We start from the raw sequence: 24,804 nt of genomic DNA, 5'->3' as shown, positions 1-24,804 counted from the left end.
AAACAATTCAATGCAACCGAGCGTAGAAGGTAAAAAAAAGGGTGGTTGTAGAAGTTTCGCGGAAAACCGTCCAAGCGCCGTGAGCTTTGGTGAAATGCAACGAGAAGCGGCGAACAGGTCCGATAGAAAAACCGTAGATCCGCGGCGAGAGTGGGATCAAGACCGCTCTTACGTTCCTAACCGACATTTATTGAGAAAGAGAGAGAAAGACAGAGAGAGAGAGAGAGAGAGAGAGAGAGAGAGAGAGAGAGAGAGAGAGAGAGATCCCTTATCGCGACTGTTCGCGCGTGTTTACTTCGGTCTCCATCGAAAGCATTTTTCGTATAAATATCGATAATTACGAGGACATAGAGTTCTTCCGGAAGTGCGTGGTTATGACACGCAGAGGGGGCAGCGCGCACAGCGCGACGATCGTACGTGTACTCGCTTTCGGTTTATTGGTCTCTTAACCCTTTCAATGTTTATGCCGAGTATACTCGTCATGGTGTTTCTTTCTTCACTAATACACGTCATTAAATAAAAAGATTTGCATTTGCTGTTTAAAGTAATATATCGGTAAAACAAAAAACATATTTGCAATTTTAAAATATTTTAGGACAAAAAATGAACAAAAAATGAACAAAACCGAAATATGGAGCAGTATGTGTCAGAGAGCTGTTTGATAAGGCAGTGGCTTATCTTTTCGACAATAGATCGCGGTCAAGTCGCAAGAGTAATTTTGTCATTGTATTAGAATTCATTTCAATTTCACAAGCAAATGCAATTAACTCTGCTTCCGTCGAGTATACTCGTCGCTGCGTAAAAATAGTTCAAGAGCACAAGTGCACGTTTCCAAAATGAAATATAAAGCAGTCAAAGGGTCAACGGATCGCCGCGGCGGCGAATATGTACGTTCGAAGTAACGGTTGCCGGGCAACGATTCGCCCTTTTGCGACGCGATGACGTATGAAACCCGCGCCACGCCACGCCACGGAAAACGGATCCGGGCTGTCGATCGGTATTCCGGTCTCCTCTTACTCCTCCCCTCCGTCTTCCATTCCCCACGGCTCCGCACACATCCCGTCGGCGGCGTGGCTGAATAATTGCGGAGGAAAGGCGATCCTTTGTACTCTGATCCTCCTCTTTGTCTCGATGCTTGTTCCGTTCGCCCCACCCCTGCCCCTCCCCCTCCTTGGATCGCTCGTTTCGTACTCCCACTTCTCCTCCGCTCTCCTCGTCCCTTCGTCTCTTTCGTCGCGCAGTCTCAATTTCCGTTTGTCCCGCCGAATGGGTTAGGGTTTAATCGTTTGGCGGCCCCGACACGAGGACAGACGGCCGGATTATTTCCGCGTTGCGTCGTCACCCGTGGATCAGTCACCTTGGTGCCAACCGTTTAGGACACGCTGTCGATCGCCGCGTTCGCCAGCAGCCGTGGTACGTGGTTCCCCCACGCCATCGACAGCTGGCGCTCGAGGCGCTTCGAGGCATCCGGTCACGTGTCGGTTCGGTTCGGTTCAGAAAACGTCGACCGTCGTGGAAACAATACACACACTGTCTGTTTCTTGTCCTGCGGCGTTTTTTTTTTCGTTTGTTTTTTTTTCTTCTTTTTTTAAGTCCGTCCACACGAACACTCGCACCGTCGACGGTTCCACACCTTGTGTCACTGCACCAACACCGTGATTTCCGGTCGCACGAACCCGCGTACGCCCCTCATTAGCGCACCTTTTGGTGTCCTGCCTCCTCACAGACCGGCAGATTCCACGATGGACCGCCCCTTGTTTATCGTCGTCGGAAGTTAGGAGGTGGGGGATGGCCTTAGTATGCCGGGGGATGATGATACCAGTTAGTAGAGTAGCAGACACAGACAGAGAAGGAGGGAGTAGAGCCTCGGTTGTTTGGCTTGACCGCCGTGCTGCATTGCCGCGGGATACTCTCCTGAAACAGGGGACGACACTTAAATTTTCTGAAGAGAACGCTGCTACGGGAATGGTAATGCGACGCGTCTCCGGTGATTCTTGCCGGAGAGGCGTAACGTCGACTACTGCTTGGGAATCTATGATCGGTGGATGAAATATGGCGAATTTATAGCGTTAGCTCTTTGAAGAGCATCACATTTGGGGAGGCTAGATAGCATTTTAGTTGTGTGCAATAAAGTACAGAAGACTATAGTAAATACTTGATGAAAAAGTCGAATTGACCTCAAAATAACATCTAAACTTGACCCCTATGTCGTGATCAAAGTCTCCATCAGATGCCACTTTTTAAACCTCAAAACTATTGTAACGAACATTTTTTGCTAAAACGTAATTCCTCCGAGTTAATCCGGGGTACTCTGCACGATCCCCCACGCAGTGACTTAGATAAAGATCAGCCCGAGCATATTGTCCCATAACAGAATGATCCGGATTCATTACAGAGATCTAACGAGCGCATTCCTTCCTCGGCCCCCCGATTCACAACCGGCGTATTCAATTTCAAATTAACGCCCAAAGCGAAGTCTGCTGCTCGCGATATTAATCCGTCCGATTAAAAAAAAAGTTCACCCGCCATCGTAGGGTCGCGGCCGGTTATTAATTCCCGGGCTGGGTCTAACGGGGATAATAAAAGAAGCCAGCGGTGATTACGGTTCGATAACGAGGCGACAAAGGGATCCTAGGGGCTTGCAATTAAGTAGAAACCACTCACCATTGAGTACGTGCACGGTGATCGATTGCGCTTGAGCATTACTAGGATTACATGTGTACCGTCCCGAGTCGGATAGTTTCGCTTCCTGCACAAGCAGGAAACTCGTGGTGCTGTCGCCCTTCTCCGTGACCACGGATACGCCGCCTCTGATCGAGTCGTAGCTGATTATCTGCAACAAAGGTCGTAGCGGTTTTAGCCGAGCAACGGGAAACGGTCTGGACAGCGGTGAAACACACTGGGACTGGGTCGAACGAGCGACCTTCATAGGGAAGGGAAGAGGGAGGGGGTTGGGCGAGACCCATCCCCCTTTTATTCGCCAGCTGGAAGTTGAGGCTTGGACGAGGAACGAGAGAGATAAGCTATCCAGGCTACACCTCGACATCCGCCGACGTTGAATGAACGTCGATACGAACGAGGGTGGAGAGGTGAAATTTCTCACTCTTTCCCCCTCGGTGATTTCTCTCTTTGTGCTCGGTCGGGGGGTCGCTAATCGAAAAGAACTGGTACAACGCGAGGAAGAGGATATCGTGTACCCCTATTTGGAGTGAATACCTGCGGGATCGTAATCAAGAGTCTTGGACCTATATGTATAGAGAGGGATAACGTATACGTACGTTCCGGAAATTGTACGTCGACGTTAGAACGGTAATTAAGTCTTTCGTTGCCACATGTTTACGTATTCTCAATTATGAAACAAAACATTAGTATTCTGTAGTTTTTATATCTGCGAATGTATAATAGTTTCTTCTAGTCTTGTATAAGTGGTAGGACACAAATTTAAATGTGCATTTGAAATGTATTATCGGTGAAATAAGACATTACTTGTCCTTTGTCTCATTCATTTGGTGGAATTCAAGTGTTGAACAACAACTACAATAGAAATTTACAAAACTGTAATTTCATTCAAATATGTCAGGAGTGTCTATTGATCCAAGGTTACAAAAATTGGGTTTCATTGTGAGTAATAATATTACAATGGAAAATTATTATATATAACTGTAATAAAAGTAAACAAGTTGTCAAATGGCAATCAATGAAAAATGCCATTAGACAATTTCAGAATGTTCAAATATTCTTGTGAATCATTAATATATCTAATGTACACGGAAATAGAATAAAATATTTCTTTAGTAATTTTTAAATAACTTGGGAATGAAAGAGTTAACAGTTATCCTGTTGTATTATACTTAGACACGTGAAGTCACTGCCAGGGATAGCTCAACAACGAACTTTTTCATACCAGAGTTGCAATTACTAAGTTTTATACTTTCTGACAGTACATTCTAAAGAAAGTACAGTGAACTTAAAGTACTGACTATGCTGTCCTATCCAGCAATGTAAGGCAACCCTCTTCGAGATAAGATCTGCGTATCTGCACGATAAATAAAAGTTTGTAAGCTTCATAATAAGTCAAATAATAAGCTTCATCTTCATCGCCGTCTATCAACCTACAAACCTCAAATTTTCATTCGTGTGTACACAATCGTTCCGAGGAACACCTCGAATACGGAGCCAACGTCCGAACACGTAACGGGCATATACATACACTGTCAGCCCGTACAAACGTTCTGTTTATCCTGTCCCTGTTCCACTTGACGTTCGTCGCGAGTGTCTCTTTAACAGGGCTCATAAGGGTCGACGTACGCTCGTGAGCTCGGACGGAGGGGTAAAAGCAGAGACAGCGCTGTCGTCGTCGGCGCTGAGACGGATTTCTAAATAAATGATCCGGCAGCTTCAGCCTTCGGTGCTCCCCGGTCTTGCGCGCCGTCTTCACGTCCTCCTAAGGGTGGCACGCCCTTTGCAAAAATTTCTTGAAACTCATTCTTAGGCCCGTTTTGTATTCTGACCTCTCGTTTTAGAGTCTTGACCTCTTTACGATTTTCCATTAGCCTCTTCAGGGGCGAAGTTATTAAGACCAGAAAGAATATATTTTTTATTCTTCGGCTGTATTTAATTAAAATGTATTTATAAATATTAATGACCATCAATTGGTAAAATATTCTTTTTTGTGGAGAAATGTCCTAGTGAAAATGTCCTATTGAAGAATTAACTTCGTTTATTTGGAAAAAATAACTAATTTGAGAATTGAAAAGGGAATTAGAGAAGAAGAGAATTGAATCTAAATAAAATCCCTTTGTCTAAAATGTATAACTTTTTTATCATTAAAAATAGAAAAAAGCAAAAAAGGGTTAGTGTACCCAATGTATGATGTTGCGAAAGCTATAATTATTACAGTGGCGGATATCTTCGCGAAAAGTAAGCCCGTACCGTTGTTCGTACATGAATTAACAACGACGATACGTTTATCGTGCCGAACGTTTCGGTGCACAGTTCGGCTGAATGGCTCAAAGTATGATTAATCGAACGAGAAAGTTGTAACTCTCGTGTGCTCGATAAGCGACCCCCGGCTGTTCCTTCCGTTCTGTTATCTGGCTCGTGATGTAACGCGGAATAATATGCGAAACTTTCATTCGAAAGTGCCACGGTTAATCCGGGCTCCGTGTACGACGGATAATAACGACGACGACGACGCATACGTTTCGCCTTTGTGTCCCTGTACGTGGAACTATGCGCGCTAAATCCTGTTGAACTTTCCTGCCGTGCACGGGGAAAAAAAGGACGGAATTTCGATACGGGGCGCAAAGTCCCGCTAAAGTTCCACGTCGTTATTCGCCGTAATCCGTGAAACGAGAAATTAGCGTGATACGATTGGGATGTTTCCTTTGCGTTTCATTAATATTTTATTTAACACAAATATAAAGTTTTGTAGAAATTATTGAAACGGCGTGACAGTGTATTTTCATCATAAATATGTAACATGTATTTTCCAAAAAAGAATTGGTGTGCAGAACTTAACTCCAATCAGCTTTTATTTCATTTGTTTCTCGTACCAATTACGAAAGAAGATGGATCAATTTTCCTGATAAGTATCTTCAATTACGACTTCTGTTTCTGAGACCCGAAGTTCGTCATTCGCATCAAGCCATCGTTCAAAACCATTAAACTGTAAAAATGTCCAAAGTAGACCATCAACGTTCCAAATCGAATTGCAGGAACGCCTCACTTCCCGTCCAGGAAATCTTCAGTGGCAACTGTCTCGGCAGCCAAGAGCCAGACAGGAAAAAGCCAAGCTCTTCGGCAACAACAGAAGCAGCCAGCGTTCCTCTTAATGCCTTAAAAGAAATCTCCCGGAACATACAAGAGCTGTTAGCGCGTCCCCTTAAAGAGACACCCCGTTCCAAATCTCGTTTCGTGAACCAAAAAAGGTACAGATAAACAGAAAGAATATCAGAAACGACGTTCTACAGAAACGGAAAAGAAGTTGAAGTTCGTGTGACGCTTTCCATCCCGCGACAACGAAGAACGACAGTTCCCAGACAGAAATCAGGATTCTACTATTTTCTGATCGAGTTACCGTGATTCCAGGAGATCCTCGTGGGATCACGGGGTGAATAGAACGCCGCCGCAGTTCGACGAACTAGATAATTTCGACTGCGTGTCGCTGGGGTTCGTGATTCTGGCGAGTTTTAAACGTGCGCGCGCGCACGCCAGAGACAGAGATGGGTTCCCCGAAGGAGGGAAAATGGAAATGGAAGGAACACCCGTAGGATAGAGTCTCGTCAGCCTCATTACGCGTTCATAGGAGAAATCGGCGTCCCACGGGATCCTCGACGGCTCGATGGAACATCTTGGACTCAATGGTCCATTGGAATGGTTCTCCAGCCGGCACGTTGCTACTTCTGTCTTATCAGCCTTTTTTTCGCCGCCCCCGATAACGACTCCCCTCCCCTCATCCCTTCGTATGTTCCTTCTAGATTCTTCCCTCGACTTATGTCTGCCGCCTCCTCGCGTCTTAATTTATCTACTTCATTTAAATCGATAGCCTTTTCAGCTTTGATTGAATCCCCGGGAATCGAGAGAGCGATTTGCTTTGCCCGCGTGAGATCGCTGCGCGGAAAATGGGGGCAGAAACGGCGGCGCTCGAAGCTCGATTTATCGCGCGGGATATCGTTGCGAAATTAAGGATATCTATTGGGATTTCTTTTGGATTGGTTCACGACGCCGCACGTATGGAATACCGTTAGTTTGTTTAAGTGTATCGCGAGCGGGGCCAGCTACGAATCAGTTCGATCGGATCTGTAAGCTGATGATGGATCGAACGGTTTAACGGGGGTATTCTACTGTAGACGCCCGTTTGCAATGTGATATTTGGAATTTTTTTTGTAAAGAAACAGTTACACTGTTTGCAGTAAACATTTCGGGGTACATGTATACGTATTTCCAGAACATTTATAATTTTTTATGTCGAGAAAAAAATAAATATTGGTGTCATTGCATGCCTTTGTACACAATCGCGTATAAAACAATATGGTGTCCGTGATTCCGATCGTTCTGTAACATGTATACCTATCTGAAATAAAAAAACAAAAGATTCTTAATTAGGATGCGTTTCGCTATAGCAGGTACCAGAATCAATTCAAAATACGTCTTTTTTCTATTTTTTGTTGTCACCGAAAGTTAAAGAAACATGAAAAAATCGATAGTTAAATTTTAAAGTTCCGCAATATTTAATATAGCGCTGCAGTAGAATGCATCGAAATGTATAATAGAAAAGCTTCTCGTGAAGTAGACACCACGGCTACTGATTCGCCGGTTGTGTCGCTAGACGTTCAGTGCGGTTTGATGTTTAAGGTGGCACACTTTGGCACCGTTCCAGACAATTTTCGCGTACCGCTCGCGCAATCCTGTTATACAGCTGCGCGAAATATCCAGAGGAATTCGAAAAACTCGGTTCCTTAAATCAGATCTAATACCAGTTCACGGAGCTGAATAAAACACGAATAAAATAAGTTCAGAAGGTTCTTTCGCTTTAAGGGGTCATATACGTTTCTCAGCATTAAAAAGTGGCCAATGCTTTGTGAGTGATTGAGGGAAAACTATTAGGCCGATTGGATTGATTTTTCTTGGATTACAAAAGTACATGTTTGTACAGTAGAGCACTGTAAAGATTTATAAAAATAGTGCTGTAGTGTTCAGTAAATAAACATTAGAATTAAATAACGCCTAAGTCTCGAATATTGCTCATAGGTAGCGAAACCACACCATTAATAATATAATCGTAAAAAATATTAACCGTCTTATATCGAACGATACAATAATAAATTACCATAAAGCATCAGCGAACAAGAAGACAGATCGATCCATCAGTTTCAAATCGTACAACAGGACTTCGCTGTCTTTCGTAACAAAAACAGGAAATAATGAAAAATTACCACCTCCTTCCTTCCACTCTCTCCAACACCGGTCTCATTTTCCGCGAAACATATTTTCCAATTCGAGCTTTCGGGATGCTCTTCCGTTTGCGCAATTGTTTCCTCGTTTGTCGGTGGACGCGGAGAAACGGCTGCTCTGTTACCCCTCCCCCACCCATCGCGAAATTGGCATTTATTCCGCGATTTCTCGACGGCCTCTGGGTATCGTTTAGAAGCGGAGAACGATCCAAGAAAGGAAAAAAAAAGAAATACCGTGTTTCGGAAAACCGATGCAACCCCAGTAATGTTGTTATCGGCGGAGCGCGAACCTCTTATTACGGTTGCATTCTGTATCCTGGCAACCTCCCCCCCTTATCGTGGGCACGGAATATCGTGGAAAGAAGGCGCCCATCGACTGTAAGTACGCGATATCAAGATCCTCCAACCACGAGACTGAAACCGTTATTCCTTTTTTTTTTTTTAATGGAATGAAACGCACCGCGTATCGTTACGACCGAGAGTTTATTACATCGCAGTAATGGAAATTTTTACTCGAATCTAATAACTGCATGCACATGGGATAACAATTTTCGTCGGTGGTTCGTTGTATCGAGGGAATTTTCATTTTCGAACATTTCTAATTCCGCGACGAGCTCCGCCGGGAATATTTCAGCCCGGTCGTATGCTAATACAGATGCAAGTCAATGATCGCGGGTGGTCTGGTTTAATAAGGAGCATCGGAGATACTGTTCCTCGCATAATGCCGCGTTTCCACGATGTTACGCGAGCGGAGTGTTTACAGAGACGCGTACACAGGGTTGTTATTGGTTGGTATAACCGTCTGGGGTGAGTACAGGCTGATGTAATGAAAGTACCCAGGGCAACGTAAAACCAGTTCTTGACGGGAAATACATTTTTAATGTCGTACTTCGTGGTATGTCTGAAAGGGAGGGGGGCGAAGTTCAATTTTTTTCTTCTAAAGTAGTGCAAAACTTACTTTTTTCCGTCCAGGGGGTGCAAGCCCTCCCCCTGGCTACGCCCATGCTTGTATTATATATATATATATATTTCAATATTTTTTTGACACAATATAATTTCACAGTGCTAGAATAAATCATAATCAACGAAAACGAACACATAAATCGGCAGTATATATCCCACAGATTTAGAGAAGCTTCTAAAGAAACAAGACACTATTACGTTAAACAAAACCGGAGGACCATATTAGAGTCAGAAACTTGAAGACGCTACTGCCGGATCGAAAGAGACTTGAAAGCTGCGTCGTGATTTAGGTTACACTAAGGCACATTACTCTTATCCTGCTTCGTTCCTTCCTATGTGACTTTGCCCTCATCTAATCAACACTATCCTCCTTCGTGCGCTATATTTGTATTCCCCACAGTTTGAGGGGGTGGGGGGTGTGCACCCAATTCCGAGCTCCAGCGATCACACTGTACATCCCTGGCTCACGTCACGATAAGACAAGGTTAGAATCCATATTTACACAATCTTTATTCTCTCATGATGCTCAGCGAAATACACCTTGGAAGTTACGCGCGCCAATAAACGGGACCGCCTTACACGAGATGCTTCGGACCGTGATCACGTGACGTACAAAGCCATCGCGTCCGTAACCTGTTTCCCCGTTTTTAAGGGGCAACGCCACGATGGTAGGAAAAAAGTGATAGGATAACTTTGGAGGTGATTTCAAAGGAATTCATGAATTCTATTAAAAATGTAATATGTTAATATGTAATATGTATAATATGTCCTTCTGATATGTATAAAAAGGAACAGAGAAAATTTTGTCTGGAACTTTTGTATAAAAAATGACGAGACAATAGCAGCACGGCTGGTACGTTTAGTCATTCCGTGGTGGAACTTTTCACGTCTACACGGTTGAACTCGGAACAAAAATATAAAAATTTTTTCCATCCTAAACACGAAATACTAAAGAACTCTCCATGATTTTTACAAAATATTGAAAACTCTTTTTGTAATTAGCATTTTCATAAGAAATTTTTTCAGCAAAAATAAAGAATTAAAAATGTTTTTTTCAAAAATCAATATTTTTTTCGATATCTTTACCATGTAATAATGTGTTTGTGTGTGATGTGTCTCTATAACCTGTAGATGGTAGAATTTTTTGTGTTCCTGTTCTACACCCAACGGTGTGGACGTGAAAAATTTCATCGCGGAGTGACTCGTGAAAAATGCGCACCAAGCATGCGGCTATTGTGCCGCAATTTTTTAATAAAAAATTCTAAACAGAATTTTTAAAATTCATTATTACACATATCACAAAGACCTTATGTTACATTTTTAATAAAGTTCGTAAATTTTTTCAAAATCATCTACAAAGTTATCCTATCATTTCTGGCCTATCATCGTACGACGTTACCCTTTAAGGGGACCCTGTCAGCTAAATGACGAGTCTCGTTAAGCGTATCGGCGGTCGTGCACACACGCTCATTCCGTTCCCGTTTCTTTTTACGCGTGTTCACGAGCTTTAATCCCAGCCTCCGTCTTCGCGGCGAGCGGACGTTCCGCCTGGAAAATGTGTCGGGCCGTTAAATAAATAATTCCCCGGCGTTTCGTCGCCGCGTTTTACGGGTCGTTGAAACTTTTCCCAGGGTTTCATTTAACGATCCCCGAAGTTCCCGGGGTTGTTTTAACGGGCCTGTTGTTACACGTTTTTCCCCGAGGAAAATTTAAGTCGGCGTGTTACATCGTCGCGGCGGGGACAAAGACGGTCGAAGCGTTATTCTAGACGATCGCGTGCGCACACGCTGATAATACTGCGTTTCCATGTGCAGTCAGGCAGGAAGGTAACGGGAGAACCCCGCGGTACCACCCATATCTATGGGACAGTTCTATGGGCGTAGCCAGATTATTAATCAGGGGAGCAAAAATATTAACACACCGACTGCCACAGTGAAAAAGGGTGTACATAGCCAGACACACTTTATTCTGTTTTTAAGAGTCATAAGTCGTTGATAATGTATTATACGTTTTGTTAATAGAGGCTGTTGGTCGTGTTTCAAATTATACTGCAATATTAAATATTAGTATTCGTAATAAAATTTGAAATACTTTAAAAATTCCTTGAATTATTCAAGTTCGTGCGATTTAAAAAAAATTTATCGCCTACTTATTGGGAAATGGCTTTCACGATTTTCGTTTGCTAAAATGAATATATAAAATATTAAAGAGTATTGTGAGTAGTGGGTTGGTGCTTCGAAAACTCGCTAATCACACTCAGGGTTCACACCTCGTTTCAAAATACCGCGCACTGTGCATTAATGAACCCGAATCCGACTTCCATTAAGAGGATCAACAAGTTCGCGGCTACTGACATGCAAAATTCGTGGATAAAAGTTACATCGTGCCGAAACTGCAGGTTGCCGAAGTTTCATTGCATTAATTTAAGTTCCTCGTGCTGGTTGCAGGGCCGCAATGAAACTTAAGCGATTAAGAAAAATCGATCACAAAGAGCTGGAAACTTTGTATTACTCTGTTCGCGGAGAGTTTATTCGCGCAATCGATGTAATCGTCTCGCGTTTATTGGATCGGTCTTTCTTGTAATTGCATTTCTGGTCTGCATTTCTGCCAGTAACATTTTCACCTTGACTGTCTTATGTTCTTTAATTAGCTCGATTTCTCTGGAATTTAATTTACCGCGTACAGTCATAGATCATCGAATTGTCTTCGCCGTAGCACCGACCCACGCAAGAAAGATTACGGGCACAAAGGGTTCAATCCTGTTGACCAGTATTGGTTTACCGTGGCCGTTATCGTGAACAAATGAGAGTTACAAATCCGCGGAATGCGCTTTTATTTCTGTCGTCGTAATACCGTGGAAACCGATTTGGCAACGTCTATTCGCTTTCTCCGTTTTGGCAATCGTCCACGATCGCCATATAAATAAGACGCGATATTGTGTCTCGTTTAACAATTCTTTAATAGGATTTCTTTCAGGTAAACGGATTGAACCGGTATCGAGTCGAACCGGTTGCGATACATCCACGGCAATAAAGACGCGATTCTAATTCTATGGACACGAGTACACCGTCGATTCTTCACTTGCCATGCGGTTTTGTCGATCCCTTCTAGAATTTTTTTACTTATCAAGTGTCTGACTCGATGTTGTAAGGCAAGGGGTTAAAACGTAATAATTTTTACCGTCGAAAATGGTGAAAAATTTGATGAAAGAAACCTGTAAAATATCATTTTTTAAAAAGAGTAGAATTAATATCCGGCTGTAGGGTCCATACATTAGGAACTTACACACGAAACACGATATATACATCCTGTTCTCGGATATCGAGCGAAAAGGCATCCAGCGAATAGTTAAGTTAATTTAATTGTGACTGAGCTGCGCTTGGTCCTCTCTATTTGCAAACGTGTATCTACGTTACGTACAGAGAACTGTACGGAGAGGGATGTGGCCTTCCACAGTCACGGCGGATCTCCTTGTCCGCAACGGGAAGACAAATCCGCAGGTACACGCGGCAACCCCGAACAAAACACACGTTCCTGGTTTGCACGCGGCCGGAACAGAGGAGACGCTGTCTCGAAATTCAATCGAAATCAAAGGGATGAGGTTTATTGGAGTGTAAAGGGGAACCCCCCAAACTCCGAGGATTCCTTGTGCGACCGGAAAATGTTTCGTGGCCATGGATCGATCGATTCCCGGCCGACCTTATCATCGAAGGATTGCAATTTCGGCTCGTTCCCCCCCGGGACGATTCAGGTTCCTCCTCCTTATCGTTCTCAACCACCCCTCCGCCCACCCCGCGACGACATACGAAACTTTCTTCGCCGCGTTTCACCGGACTGCATCGACCAGTCCTCTCTCACACGAATCATTGCGTCCTCATACGATCGTGACTTCGGGGAGCATCGTTTTATTTGTTTTTTTTTTCTTGTACTCTGTTATTCGCGTCGTTTGATTTATGGAAGCTAGAACGAAGGAAAGGAAGGTTCTTTAAGGTGAACGAGAGGAACGTTTTGCTGATTTAGCGAGAAACGGTGCAGAAGTGATATATGGATTTTATGAAACGTAGTAGATAAATTCGGGTTCTGAAAGACTCGAGTTGGATCGTCTGGAGCTAGAACATTTGGTCCCATTGGATTTTCTCAGTCCTAAATATTACCCAAAATCATATGGTTTGCTCCTTCTAGGTGCCCCGATTTGAATTTAAGTTCGTATCCGGTAACAAACTACATCCGTGTCCTTGTGGGGTTACAAATTGAGTTGAAGACTGTGATCAAACTAACTCGATAAACGTTTCATTTCTGACTAATTAGAATCTATACGGAGCTGTAGTAATACGTTCATTTAAGTCTAGTTACAGATTTAAACTTAAAGCGAATATTCCTGTCCTGGATATTCATCTAAATATTCTCTGGAAATTTGGTCAAGTCCCTTTTCAATTAATGTACAGTCAGGCTATCCTTTTGCAAATTACTTCGGTCTCCCTTGTCTCATTAACAGTTCCGGACTGTTCCGGTGCTCCACAGCTCTTAGTCACGTGCCATCGGGATTCATCTTAAGGTTCGCCAGTACTGTTCGTATATTTGCGGTAGGGAATCCCGAGGCTCTTGGTCAGACTTAATGCGCCTAATGGTGTCTCCCATGTGCCGTTATCTGTTTGCGGCACCAATGGCAATTTACCAGTTGCCGACGGGCGTCAACTTGATCGAAATTTATCGGTACTACTTTCGCGAACGCTACGACGGTGTTTTATGGACTCCTTTTATGCCCACGCATACTTAGATACATCGAGGAGGTTCCCTTGGAAAGGGATAAAAGCGTGTTCTTAAGTGAAAGCATTAATTGTGATCAATGATTATGGCGGCGCAGTATGATTTACGGTTATTATCGTGCATGGAACAGGATAATTTGGTGTATCCATGGTTATGCTTCATATTAGAATCAGTATCCAGGCAATACCGAATTTTACGACGTAATATAAAATATTCATAAATCTGTCACGTTTCACATTCAATGTATATTTATCTTTATCGGAACGTAAATACGGTTTAATTGAACATTTCCTTTACGTTTTATGAACCAAAGAAATTTTCCTGAATTTCATCTGTTTCGTTGATCTCTGTCGATATCATATTACACGTTGCGTAACGTTATCGACATTCAGAAGTAAGTACGAAGAGACACGGAAATATATATCAAGGAAGAAAATACGATAGTCGTCGGATTAATTTAGAGAGAAAGTTAGAGTTCGTAGATTTTATTTACGTACGGATTAATCGAAGTTCTAGATGGGCTCTGAAAAAAGTCCCGAGGGAAAAAAAAGTCTCGAGGAAATAAAATCATCGGGAACTAGAAGCGGATCCGCGGTGACGTCGAAAATTTCAAACTAACTTCATTAAAGCAGAAACGGAAAATTTAGCGAGAGCCGGATGTAACTCTCGGGGTATTAGAGAGCGGGGACTCCTCAAGAACTACTATCATCATCAATTATCTCCGTACAAGTTGACACCGGTGCAAGCTGTCTCAATTATGAATTACCGTCTTTAGACACCCTTACGTTTGCACTTGTTTTCGTATTATGAACTTCATACATTTCATTAGACGTTTTTCCGTCTCCACGACGGAAGAACATCTTTCTCTCTTTCCATCTCTCTCTTTCTCTTTCGTAGAGTCTTGTATGAATGTATAGGATACTCACGGCGTCATTGTGATTCCAGAATATATAAGCTGGAGGTTCTGGACTCTGCCAGACTATGCACGTGAGGTTTATAGTGCTTCCTCGATTAATGAACAGGTCTGGCGCGCCCAGGATTTTCGTTTTCGGTTCTGAAACAGAAGACATTTCAACCATTTATTAGCTACACACAGTTCTTATGTACAGTTGAATTTGATATAAGATTGACTGTTATTTTATTTATATATTCTGAAGTATCATAAAAATTTCGTCAGATAGATCATACAAACGATGAGTGTCAGACTTTCATCTATGAGTGAACATGGTTCAATTGTTCTTGTAGCTCTTGTAATTAAAAGGAACAAATTTTTAAAAGTTAACCCCTTCGTGTCGTATAACGGGTTTGACCCGTCGAAGCGTTTAGGTGCCAAATTGGATTATGATCGGTTTATCTTGACACAAAATGTTGTCTGCGTTTGTTACTTTCATTTTTTTTTACAAGAAAATAACCTATACCTATACGGCAATCGTCGTCGACTATACACATATTCAGCCCATCGAAAAATGGGGTTGTCGACGTGCCGGTATTTATACTCGTCGATTCGGTTCGCCGATCCGTTTTGCGCCCTTTCTAGCGGCGACGAAGAGCGATGCGGTTGACCTGGCTCTTGTGCCCGTGCCCGAAAGAGCACTTTGAGGCGGCTCATATATAGAGTATCCGCGCTATCGTGTGCACTATCAAAGAGAGAAAAAAAAAAGACACGGCAAGAGTGTAAGCGTAGGTGGAGAGAGATAGAGAGAGAGAGAGAGGACGGGCGGTTGTACGGAAACGAGAGGAATAGGGGTAGAAAGAGGAAGGGAGGTTCAGGCGATGGGGTGCTGAGAGTCAGCGAGAGGAGGAGGACGAAAGGGAGTCGTGCTCGGTTCCAGGGGATGGCTGGTCCGTGGAAAAAAGAGTTTCTGGTCAGGATGAACGAATTTTCGCTGGTTGGTGTGTAAAAGCGATGCGTGTATGTACATGTGTGACGAAGGCTGAGATAGAAAGCTCGAGAGAGACAGAGAGGGGTCACTCGGTATATAGGATCGATGTGAATATTTTCTGGACGGCCTGCTAGCCGAGAATTGACCGAAATAACCGGGCACCGTACTTTACGGCTTTGTGCAGCAGATGATAGATACCTCCAGCAGAGACGACAGTCACGGGGGCGTTCCACCACCCCTGTGTAACATTTTTCCGTTCACCTTTCTTTCCTCGTCTACCCCCGTTCCTCTTCGGTATCTGCGTGCCGGCCGAACTCGCTTCTGAATAGTTTTCGGCCGTTTGATTTTATTCCCCCCCCCCCAACCACCGCCTACGCGGGCTCTCAGGTTCATTCTGCCGTTAACATCCAACCGCTCGCTAAAAGTGCTTTTATTGACGAAGAACCGCCCAGTCTCGCTATAAAGCCCCGTGTTTGGCTGCGGTGTATTTACGCTTTTTTACAGTTGCACGGAAGGCTTGCCCGCGTCCTGATTGCCAGAGGATCGCCTCTGGATCGCTGAACAACGTAAATTTCACTTTGCATAAAGTGCTTTTAACCGGCTGGGAAATGGTTTGTTTATCGGAGGCTTTGAAAAACGGGATTGCTGAACGCTTGATAAATACTTTTCTGTAGGAGTGTATTAAAAAAGCTGAGCAATTGCCCGGGAATTCTGTTGCGTGCTCTCTTTTGTTAGTTGTAAAAAAGAATATAAAATATTCAATTACTGTTTCTATTTATCTGTTACCGTGACGTATTAGAAATGATTGCCACCTAGAGACATCGGTGTTCTTTCTTTCGTTTCACGGGAGCAAAAGGTGTACAGTAAATCCTCGTTATATTACAGTTAAAATATTTTTATTAAATACTTTCAATTTTTTGCCTTTTACCCCCTACTTTTTCCCGATCAGTCTTTCTCCAAATTCTTCCATTTATGTTTCTCCTTTGCCTCGCGCTACGGATTTTTTCCCTCCTCGATTTTTCGCCGACCTTTTTTCTCTTGCCGGGATCGCTGCTGGGTCGGGGGTTATAGCCGAAGCTGGGCAACACCGCCTATGTGTCGATCGATATCAGGAATATACGCGAAACGCTTTAACGTGGGTTAACCGCAGATGAAAGCCGAACTGGCCGGACGACGCCACGCCGTCCAGGACTGAAATCACGTATTGGCTCTCCAATACGAGGTTTCAGCCTCGTACACATTCGGAAAGGTGTGCCCATCCCCTTCAAATTCTAATTAGTGGCCCCCGAGTGCTTTTAGTGGGGACGAACTGTAACGTCGAAACGGGACGCCTCTGATCTGTCCGTTAACCCCGTTACAAAGCGGAGTACTCGAGGGACTTCATTTGTAGAACGAATCTTTGATATTAAACAAAAAATCTGGGTATGGGTTTCTTGAAACGTCAAAACGTCGAAACCCTTTGAAACCCAAGAAAGTTTCGGGTTTCGAGAATTCGAAATTTGGCAGTTTTTTCGTGATTCGAAATTCTCGAAATCTGGGTAAGAAAAAATATAAAATCGATTAAAAGAGAATCGTTCGCAGCGAAGGAAATGTCGTTATTATTCTTTAGAATTTAATTTGAACGTAACTTTCAGAAGTGGCGAAATGTTTGAAAAGAAGTTAATTGAAATAAGATGAGTTCCAACGGCAATTAAGTTGATCGTTATTAATAGAATTCCCGGAATATAATGGTTATTGAGAGATATGATAATGAATCCATTTCCAATTACTTTGCCGTCGAAGATCGTATTCGGCAAATATGCAATTTTGACGAACGCAAATTCCCTTTTGTTTGCCCTTTATTGATATAAATCTAGACTGGGTTATTAATCTCCCCGTGACATTGAATAATCTAGTGCAATATACTGGGACGGCAGCCAATATTGGCATGAGCGAAATATGGACTCGTTCCTTTCGAGAGGGTCCGTGATTACACGGGATTTCGGGAATGGTGCCGACTTATGATATAAATTTCCAATTCGCTCGGTGCTGGTGTATTCAATGTAACACGGCGGACGTGTATACATGTTAATAAAACTTCTCCTTCAGAGTGCCTCCTGTTACTTTTATTCCAATATTAATACATGTAAATTTAACAATGAAAAAAAATTCATAAAAACACTCCACGGATTACACGCACTCGCGTTCATAAATATGAGTACACACTTCTTATATTTAGAGAAATTTTATATTTTCGAGAGACTACGTATTTTCATTAATTTTTACTATCTCCATATTCGTTTAAATATCACCGAACTTCAATATTTGATAGTCAACATTCATTGAAAGTACAACTTTTTCCAGGTTATCGTCAAAATGTAATATAACTAATAATTCAAAACGACAGTCTGGATATCTATGTACATGAAAAGTTAATTAACAAATATTTCAAATTAAAACTTTTCTAAACGAGAACCAGGGGTGAAAAGAGGCTGCAATAGCTTGTGGTTCCGTCATCAGTCGTTCCCGGATTAATTTTGTCGGGTATATACAGGGTGGACTAGGAAACGTGTCGAAATTTCGAGGGGTAGTTTCACCCCTTAAAGTCGCGTCTCAGCCGATAAAAAAAATACGTATCCCTTATTTTTGACTGCTTAACAGACATACGAAGTTTCATTAAAATCGGAGGATGGCACTTCCGTGCCTTCCCTTGTAACTAGTAGAATAATCATAGTTTCGTGGTCCACCCTGTATGCGAGGCTAGAAGGAAAAAGAGTGTCGATCGCAGAATTCCGATGACCGTTCGTCGATCGATCGATCAATCGATCTTGTATCGTCGAATCTCCGTGCCTTGTATGGTATACAACGCTTTTGTACTTACCGGTACTGTCCTGTCGAGGAGTCCACAAAGCGTACTCGCCCGCTTCGTTGTTGACACTCGACCCAAATAAAGCACCGTTCACAATGTCGGCAATGGCTGTGCCTTCGTTTCGCGATTTCTGAACGTCGTGTCGCGCGGAGAACACCGGACAGAGATATCAAGAATAGGGGGTGGAGGGTGGGGATGAAGGAGAATCGGACCGATTCACGATTGTCCCCTGGACCAGACGGTAAATTGCGTTAGACGACGGGATTCTGCGACGACGTACATACATACATACACGGTTCTCCCGAACGCGGCTATTCGGTGGAAATAGAGGGTGATTTCGAACGAAATAGAAACTGGAGTCATACGGCTGGAAAGAAACGAACGCCGTGGAGCACGATGCTCGATGGCGAATATTGGAACCAATCGGGGACAAAGTATGTTCCACTCTACTAGACTATCAGGGATCTTCGATACAGTAATGTCTTCTCTCTAGCGGGGATCGTTAAAACAGATGACTATCGACAGAAACAACATATCGAGTCGAAGAATAATACTGAATTGATATGATCATGTAGACTTATATCGATAGTCAATTAAATAAAATAGTCAATTAATAAATGGAAATAAATCGGTTATTTAAACAGATATTTACTAAGGCAGATTCTTAGGTAACAGTTTGGAAAAGAAATCGATCAATCGCAAACTTTATGGGAACCTTACGATTGGTTCATTTTCCTTACGACCTGGTTACGTTACGGCAAATGCAGCGATTGTATCGAAATTTCAATACGTATGGGTTAAGAATCGATACTGAAGTGTATCATCACGTTAATTGAATTGAAAATTATCGATGTTCGAAATGTCGATACTGTATCGCCCATGACTAAAGCTCACCTCAAGCTCCACCAAAAAGTGCACATCTTTACATGATATTACGTTTACAACACCGTTTCACTGTATCCTTCTTCAATATTTTCATGGAACGAAGCACTCGCATCATTAATTCACGCTTCATCATACGAACACGCGTGCATTTAAAACGTTGCTCATTGTTCCGTCATACAAATGGTTCGCACCGGTATTGATTTAGAAAACGTGTATTGTTCCACCCCATATTATTTTATCCTGCGGCTAATTTCCCTCTCTCCGTATCTGCGATTTGTTTCCGTGACAAGAAACACTTAATTCCGCACGCAAATTTTTTTCCCCTTCCCCCGGCGAATTAACGACCGCTCTCACGTGCGCGGATATATTTCCGTCGCGGCGGACCACAATCACCGACGGGGTGTATGTTCTCGAACGATTCTAGTGTTTTGCAAATGTGGTTCCCCGAAACGTCACGAATCCGACGGCAGCGATTAGGAGCAAGGACGAGAACGAGAATTCTCGATGAACGATTTAGTTCACGTGACAAATACATTATGGAAAAAAGAAATTTCAAAGTGATTAACTCCACAAAAATGATCAAGGAGATCCATTTTAAATATAAAACGCTAAGCATAAGTGAAGTGCTTTAGCACTAATATTTGAAAAAAATTTTTAAAGTTGAGATAGTCCCTTTGCCTGCGAAGAATTCGTATCACTCATTTGCAGCCACAGTGAGACTACTCAAAATTCGCCGTTGTTTGAGTCATTAGTATAGAAAAAACGCTTGTTTTCTGCACTTTTCATCTGTCGAATCCCGCAAGTGAGCGTTGAAAACTTACCGCGTCAGCCTTATTGCGATAGGTTAGGTATACAATAATGTCTCGATAACTGCTCGGAATTATTTCTACGTTAAATACTTCTGCTTCATCCTCATAAGTGGAGGGTCGGGGAGAAACGCGAACGACGAAACATTCCGCGTTTACACACGACTTGAATAAAATTTATTAGTCGAAGTGTATCCTCCTGTCATGACGGAGGATCTTATCCCCGGGGCGGATCTCGCGGGGAACTTCATTCGATTCGACGAAAACTGGGTCAGCCGAGAGATTTCCTCCCAGCCAACCGCGGCCGGACCAGGGTGGGCAAAGTGATTCGTTAGACAGAGAGAGAGGGAGAGACGTTCGGGGACAAAAACACCGAATGCAAATTGCTCTTCTTTTCCTGGCGTTTCCGGCGTCGTCTACTCGAGTGGCATCGCTAAACCCCACGGCGAATCAGTTCGCGCTCAGCGCGCGGAAAGTTTACCCTTCGAGGAGGAATCCCGTAAACGGCACCCTCTTCTCCACGTGCGCTTTTCTCGCACGTGAGAGCGACGGGGCGAAAAGGTACGAGATCTCGCCCTCTCTCTCCCTCCGGTCGGTTCAATTCGGTTTGGCTCCTGCGCCGCGAGCGGAATGTAAACCGGACGCGGTACGCCGTTCCTCCCTTTTGTTTGCCTTCGCCCGCAAGAGCTCGACAAAGTGGGCAACCGAGAACTTTCGCAACTTTTTTCCAACGGGCCAACCGAACTTCCTCGGGTTTTTTTCGGAGTTGTAAAAACTGAATGGTTCGTGACTTGTGCTTATAGACTGGTGGGTTGATAATGTTTTATCGAGGCGTTTGAAATTTTCCTACAGGTTGATAGAATAATTGTGCTGGGTGGAATTTTGAATGAATTTCTGATATGGGATTCTTTTTGGTGGATACGAAAGTAGAACTTGTGTTGGTGGTGTGAATTGTTCCTGCATTCCTGCGTCTAGTTTACTGTCAAACCGTATATACATATACCCATTTCATTTGGCAAAAAGTATTCCGAAGTCAAAGACGTTCGACTACGGCAAATATTATGGTCGCAAGAAACCGGACAAACTTTCCTGGTCGCATCGACTGGGATCTCTTAACCGAAGAGTACAGCATCTGCATGGGCGTAGCCAGATTATTAGTCGAGGGGGGCAAAATTTATCCTAAGGTCAATTTCATAATATTATTTTTCTACTCCAGGGTTGGGGAAAACAGAATCCAATTTTTTCTCTTCCAAGGACCTCACATCCAGCAACTTTTTCCGTTTCGATGTGTCGTTTGCATTGGTTCACCTTTTCTAGATCGTTCAACCGGAAACCCTGCCTTTGAGCATCGCGAAAGGACCGCAAACGAAACGATATTTCTTTTTTCTTTTTTATTTTGTAGCAAGATTCTGATAGGAGGTTTCATTTTTGCGATGCGGGTCAAGATTAATCCCGATCTCGAGCGTTAATTCCACGAGTGATTGCCAGCCGATACGTACCTACTTGGACCCGGGCGAATATGCAAATTAGTTCGGCAAAAGTTCGGGCCGTCACGTATTTACGGTTCCGTTACTTTTATTCTCGAGATGCCGACAGTTTTTACCGTGTCACAGGAATTGTTTGATTTAGTTCGGGCCGGGAACTGGGTCACGGAGTTTGTTATGAGATCGTTTAAAACCGTGGCTTTAAGGATAAACTCGCGGTTTTATGCGAAAGCATTGTGCATCGATATAGTTCTGTGGCATGTTCGACCTCGCCACGTTATTCGTATATAGGTGACGCAATATTTCGCCTAATATGAAAATTTTATTTTTACGTTAAAACCAACTAGATCTTGATCACATAGTTTTCATTGTACTTGAAGAATCATCGGAATTCTCTTGAGTATTATATTTTCAGAGTTAACTCTTAAACCACTTTACTTACTCGAAATCTTTGGATCAATCAAATATTCTCGAATCTTCGATGCACTAATCTGCCAAAATAATATAGTACAGTAACTACTTGATGAGTATTCGAAAGCTTCTCGGCACTGAACATTAAATATTTCACAAACTAATGCCACGCACTAAAATTCCACGCTCTATCGCTATGCTGAACCTCGTTAAAAAGTCAGCGTTACACCTGGTGACCTCTCCTAGTCAATAACGAAGAGCCTTCGAACACTTACCCAGGATTTACTGTACTCGAAGTGGCTATTCAATTCCAGTTCGTTATACTCCATATTCCTTTAGCGGGATAGTCCTATCAATCCCTCCAAAATGTCAGCGAACTCGTCTAATCTGCTCGTCGTTTCACTTTAAAAGCCACTAACAGTACCCGCGGTCGCGTCTAAAATCGTCCCGTAGTAAACTTTGAAGACCGTAACCGCCTTTACTGTCACTCCTGGCCAACGACCAGTCCGCTGAACTATGGGACATCGCGAGATGAGCGATAGATCCTCGCGGCGGTACCACGGCAAATGGACTTGTCGTGCAAGTTCCTGCAGTTTTTATCGTTTGATCCTCACCGGTCTATGCCCTGCGTTCGTATCTCCTCCGACTTCTTATTACCTCCCCCCCACCCTTCGTTCCACTGAGGGGAGGAAACGGTGGGATTTATCACGATCGTCCGTGTTCCTAACTAGCGGAAGTCGCGTCTGTCATCCATGGTGGTTCGATTCCGAAAACACGCAAACAACCCGGAAATCCTGAGTTACGGAAACTTTGATCTCGATATTAACTTTATTCGTCGCTGGACCACTCCATCTCTCTCTCCCTCTCCTCCATATCGTAAAAACGTTCCGGCTAGGAAAATATTTGCTCGCGCCTCTCGACGAGCTGCCGAGGGAAAACGCCTCAGCGAGAACGGCACGTGGCAGCACCCCCCCCCCCATCACCACTCCCCTACATAAAATCCACGTTCACGGGCGGACTCGGGCGAGTAAAGAATCTGATTTGAATCTTTCATCTATGGCTCGGTTCTTCACTGATTAAATACTCTTATCAGGATCGCATTAAAGATTGCGGGACGCTTCAAAAGACATCTCTGGAAAGTTAGAAAATTCCTGGATAGTGACGTTGGAGTAAATCCCTTCAGAGTTTAGTAGGTAGATTGGATGAGGATAGGTGTTCGAATTGATTAGATTGAAATTTATTGTATAGATCGTTTTATGCATTTATATTTCTCTTTGGTTTGCTTCGGAAGGCAATTGTGACGTGGAAAGTGTAACATGGAACTATCATTATCTCATGTTCTAACGCGAGGTAACGAGGGAAGTGGTGAGGAAGACGTCTGAACACTTGATTTACTGTATTATTTTTCTTCTCTAGAGGGTGGTGGGTTGGGATGCAAAATCCAATTTTTTTTCCCTTCTAAGGTGGGTCAAAACCCACCTCCCTACTCCCCTAACTATGCCCATGTCAACGTATCACATCACACATCCGCTTTACCGGAAGTTATCGATGTATCAGAAAATTCACTTATACGATGGAAGTATACCGACGGTTTCCGATAATCGACGTTCCGTCGCCGTGTTTCGATGTATACGTACAATTCTCGGCGGACGTTCCCGCGGAAAGGGAGCGGAATCCCGGGGCCGATACATCGCGAAAAAGACGAGACACAGGATCCCCCGTCGTCGTTTCATGTCCCGGAAGACGATTTGCTTGGCGTCGTCATCGTCGACGGTGAATCGAGCAGCCGAAGCATCCGAGACTCAACACGCTCCCCTACGGTCGACAAGTTTTTCGCTTGGACGGCCAGAATTTTCAGCGCGGAGAGGCGTATCCTAGACGCTCCGCGGAGCGCGAACGACCGCGATGAAACGAAATTATGTATATACGCTCGCGCCAATATTCCTGGAGCGTGTACAGCTGAGCGTAGGCCTCGTGGAAAACCTAGGCTCGCTGGGAAAATCAAAATGATTTCTTAAGATGAAGAAAGAAGGAAAGATTATTAATTACAATTACTATGAGTGTCGCTATCGCAATAATCACAATAAATAATTTATCTTAGAAAATAACAAAATCGCACGGAACCAATACGAAAATGTCAGAAAAGTACTTTTTTTTAATGACTTTGTTTAGTCAAAAGTATGGTAAATTAAAGGTGTAAATATGACTGTGGTTCCTGTGATAGTGACTCGTACTATTATAATTAAGAATAGCCTTGAATTTTTTGCTTTAGATGAGTCTGAGCTAACAAGATGCATTTGATTACATATTGTATTTACCGAGGAAAAGTGCCTAAAGGTAACTTAACGTTTTTGGTCGTCAAAGTAGAATCATTTCTTAAGAAGTATATAATTCTGATATGTATATACATATAGTATCTCCAATTTAAATTCAACGCCGATACAAGTCGCGCCAACTTCCCCCGACAGCTAATAAATTCGCCGTGTATCGTTCGCTCGAAGGGAGCGTAATAGGGGGCGAGAAATATATTTATCTCCGAGCTCCTTACATTTTTCGGGAAACGTAGGGTCTCGCATTTTACACGAGCTTTCTTGAGTCAAAAAGCTTCGGTGTCGCATATGGAGATACGACGGTCCCTATATACATAGGGGAGAAAGTGGGGCGGGGGGAGAGGGGGTTGGGCAGGCTGGTTATATTTCAGGAAATTGAAATTTGCTCGTCCTGCTCTTATCGAATCAGGAGATTGAACGTAGCCTCAATTTCGGACGGGGCACGATACGCAATCTTTGCTGGAAAAATATC

At 43.3% G+C, this 24,804-nt stretch overlaps 1 protein-coding gene across 1 annotated transcript in view; it reads right to left on the bottom strand.

Annotated features, from left to right (window-relative positions):
* Window positions 1-1,478: 1,478 nt before the first annotated feature.
* The window catches only part of LOC107192045 (sialoadhesin-like), a 143,137-nt gene continuing 119,811 nt past the window's right edge, over window positions 1,479-24,804 (bottom strand). Inside the window, exons 3-5 of the mRNA XM_015581225.1 lie at window positions 14,612-14,739; window positions 2,665-2,833; window positions 1,479-1,914 (exon numbers count right to left, since the gene is read on the bottom strand). Coding sequence (XP_015436711.1) covers window positions 1,823-1,914; window positions 2,665-2,833; window positions 14,612-14,739 — 389 coding nt within the window. The 3' untranslated portion in view covers window positions 1,479-1,822. The remainder of the gene's footprint in view (window positions 1,915-2,664; window positions 2,834-14,611; window positions 14,740-24,804) is intronic.

The sequence above is a fragment of the Dufourea novaeangliae genome, unplaced genomic scaffold, assembly GCF_001272555.1.
Source record: "Dufourea novaeangliae isolate 0120121106 unplaced genomic scaffold, ASM127255v1 scaffold296, whole genome shotgun sequence".
Classification (NCBI taxonomy): Eukaryota; Metazoa; Arthropoda; class Insecta; order Hymenoptera; family Halictidae; genus Dufourea; species Dufourea novaeangliae.
The sequence above is the reverse complement of the archived record's forward strand: the minus strand, read 5'-3'. Positions and strand labels throughout refer to the sequence as shown.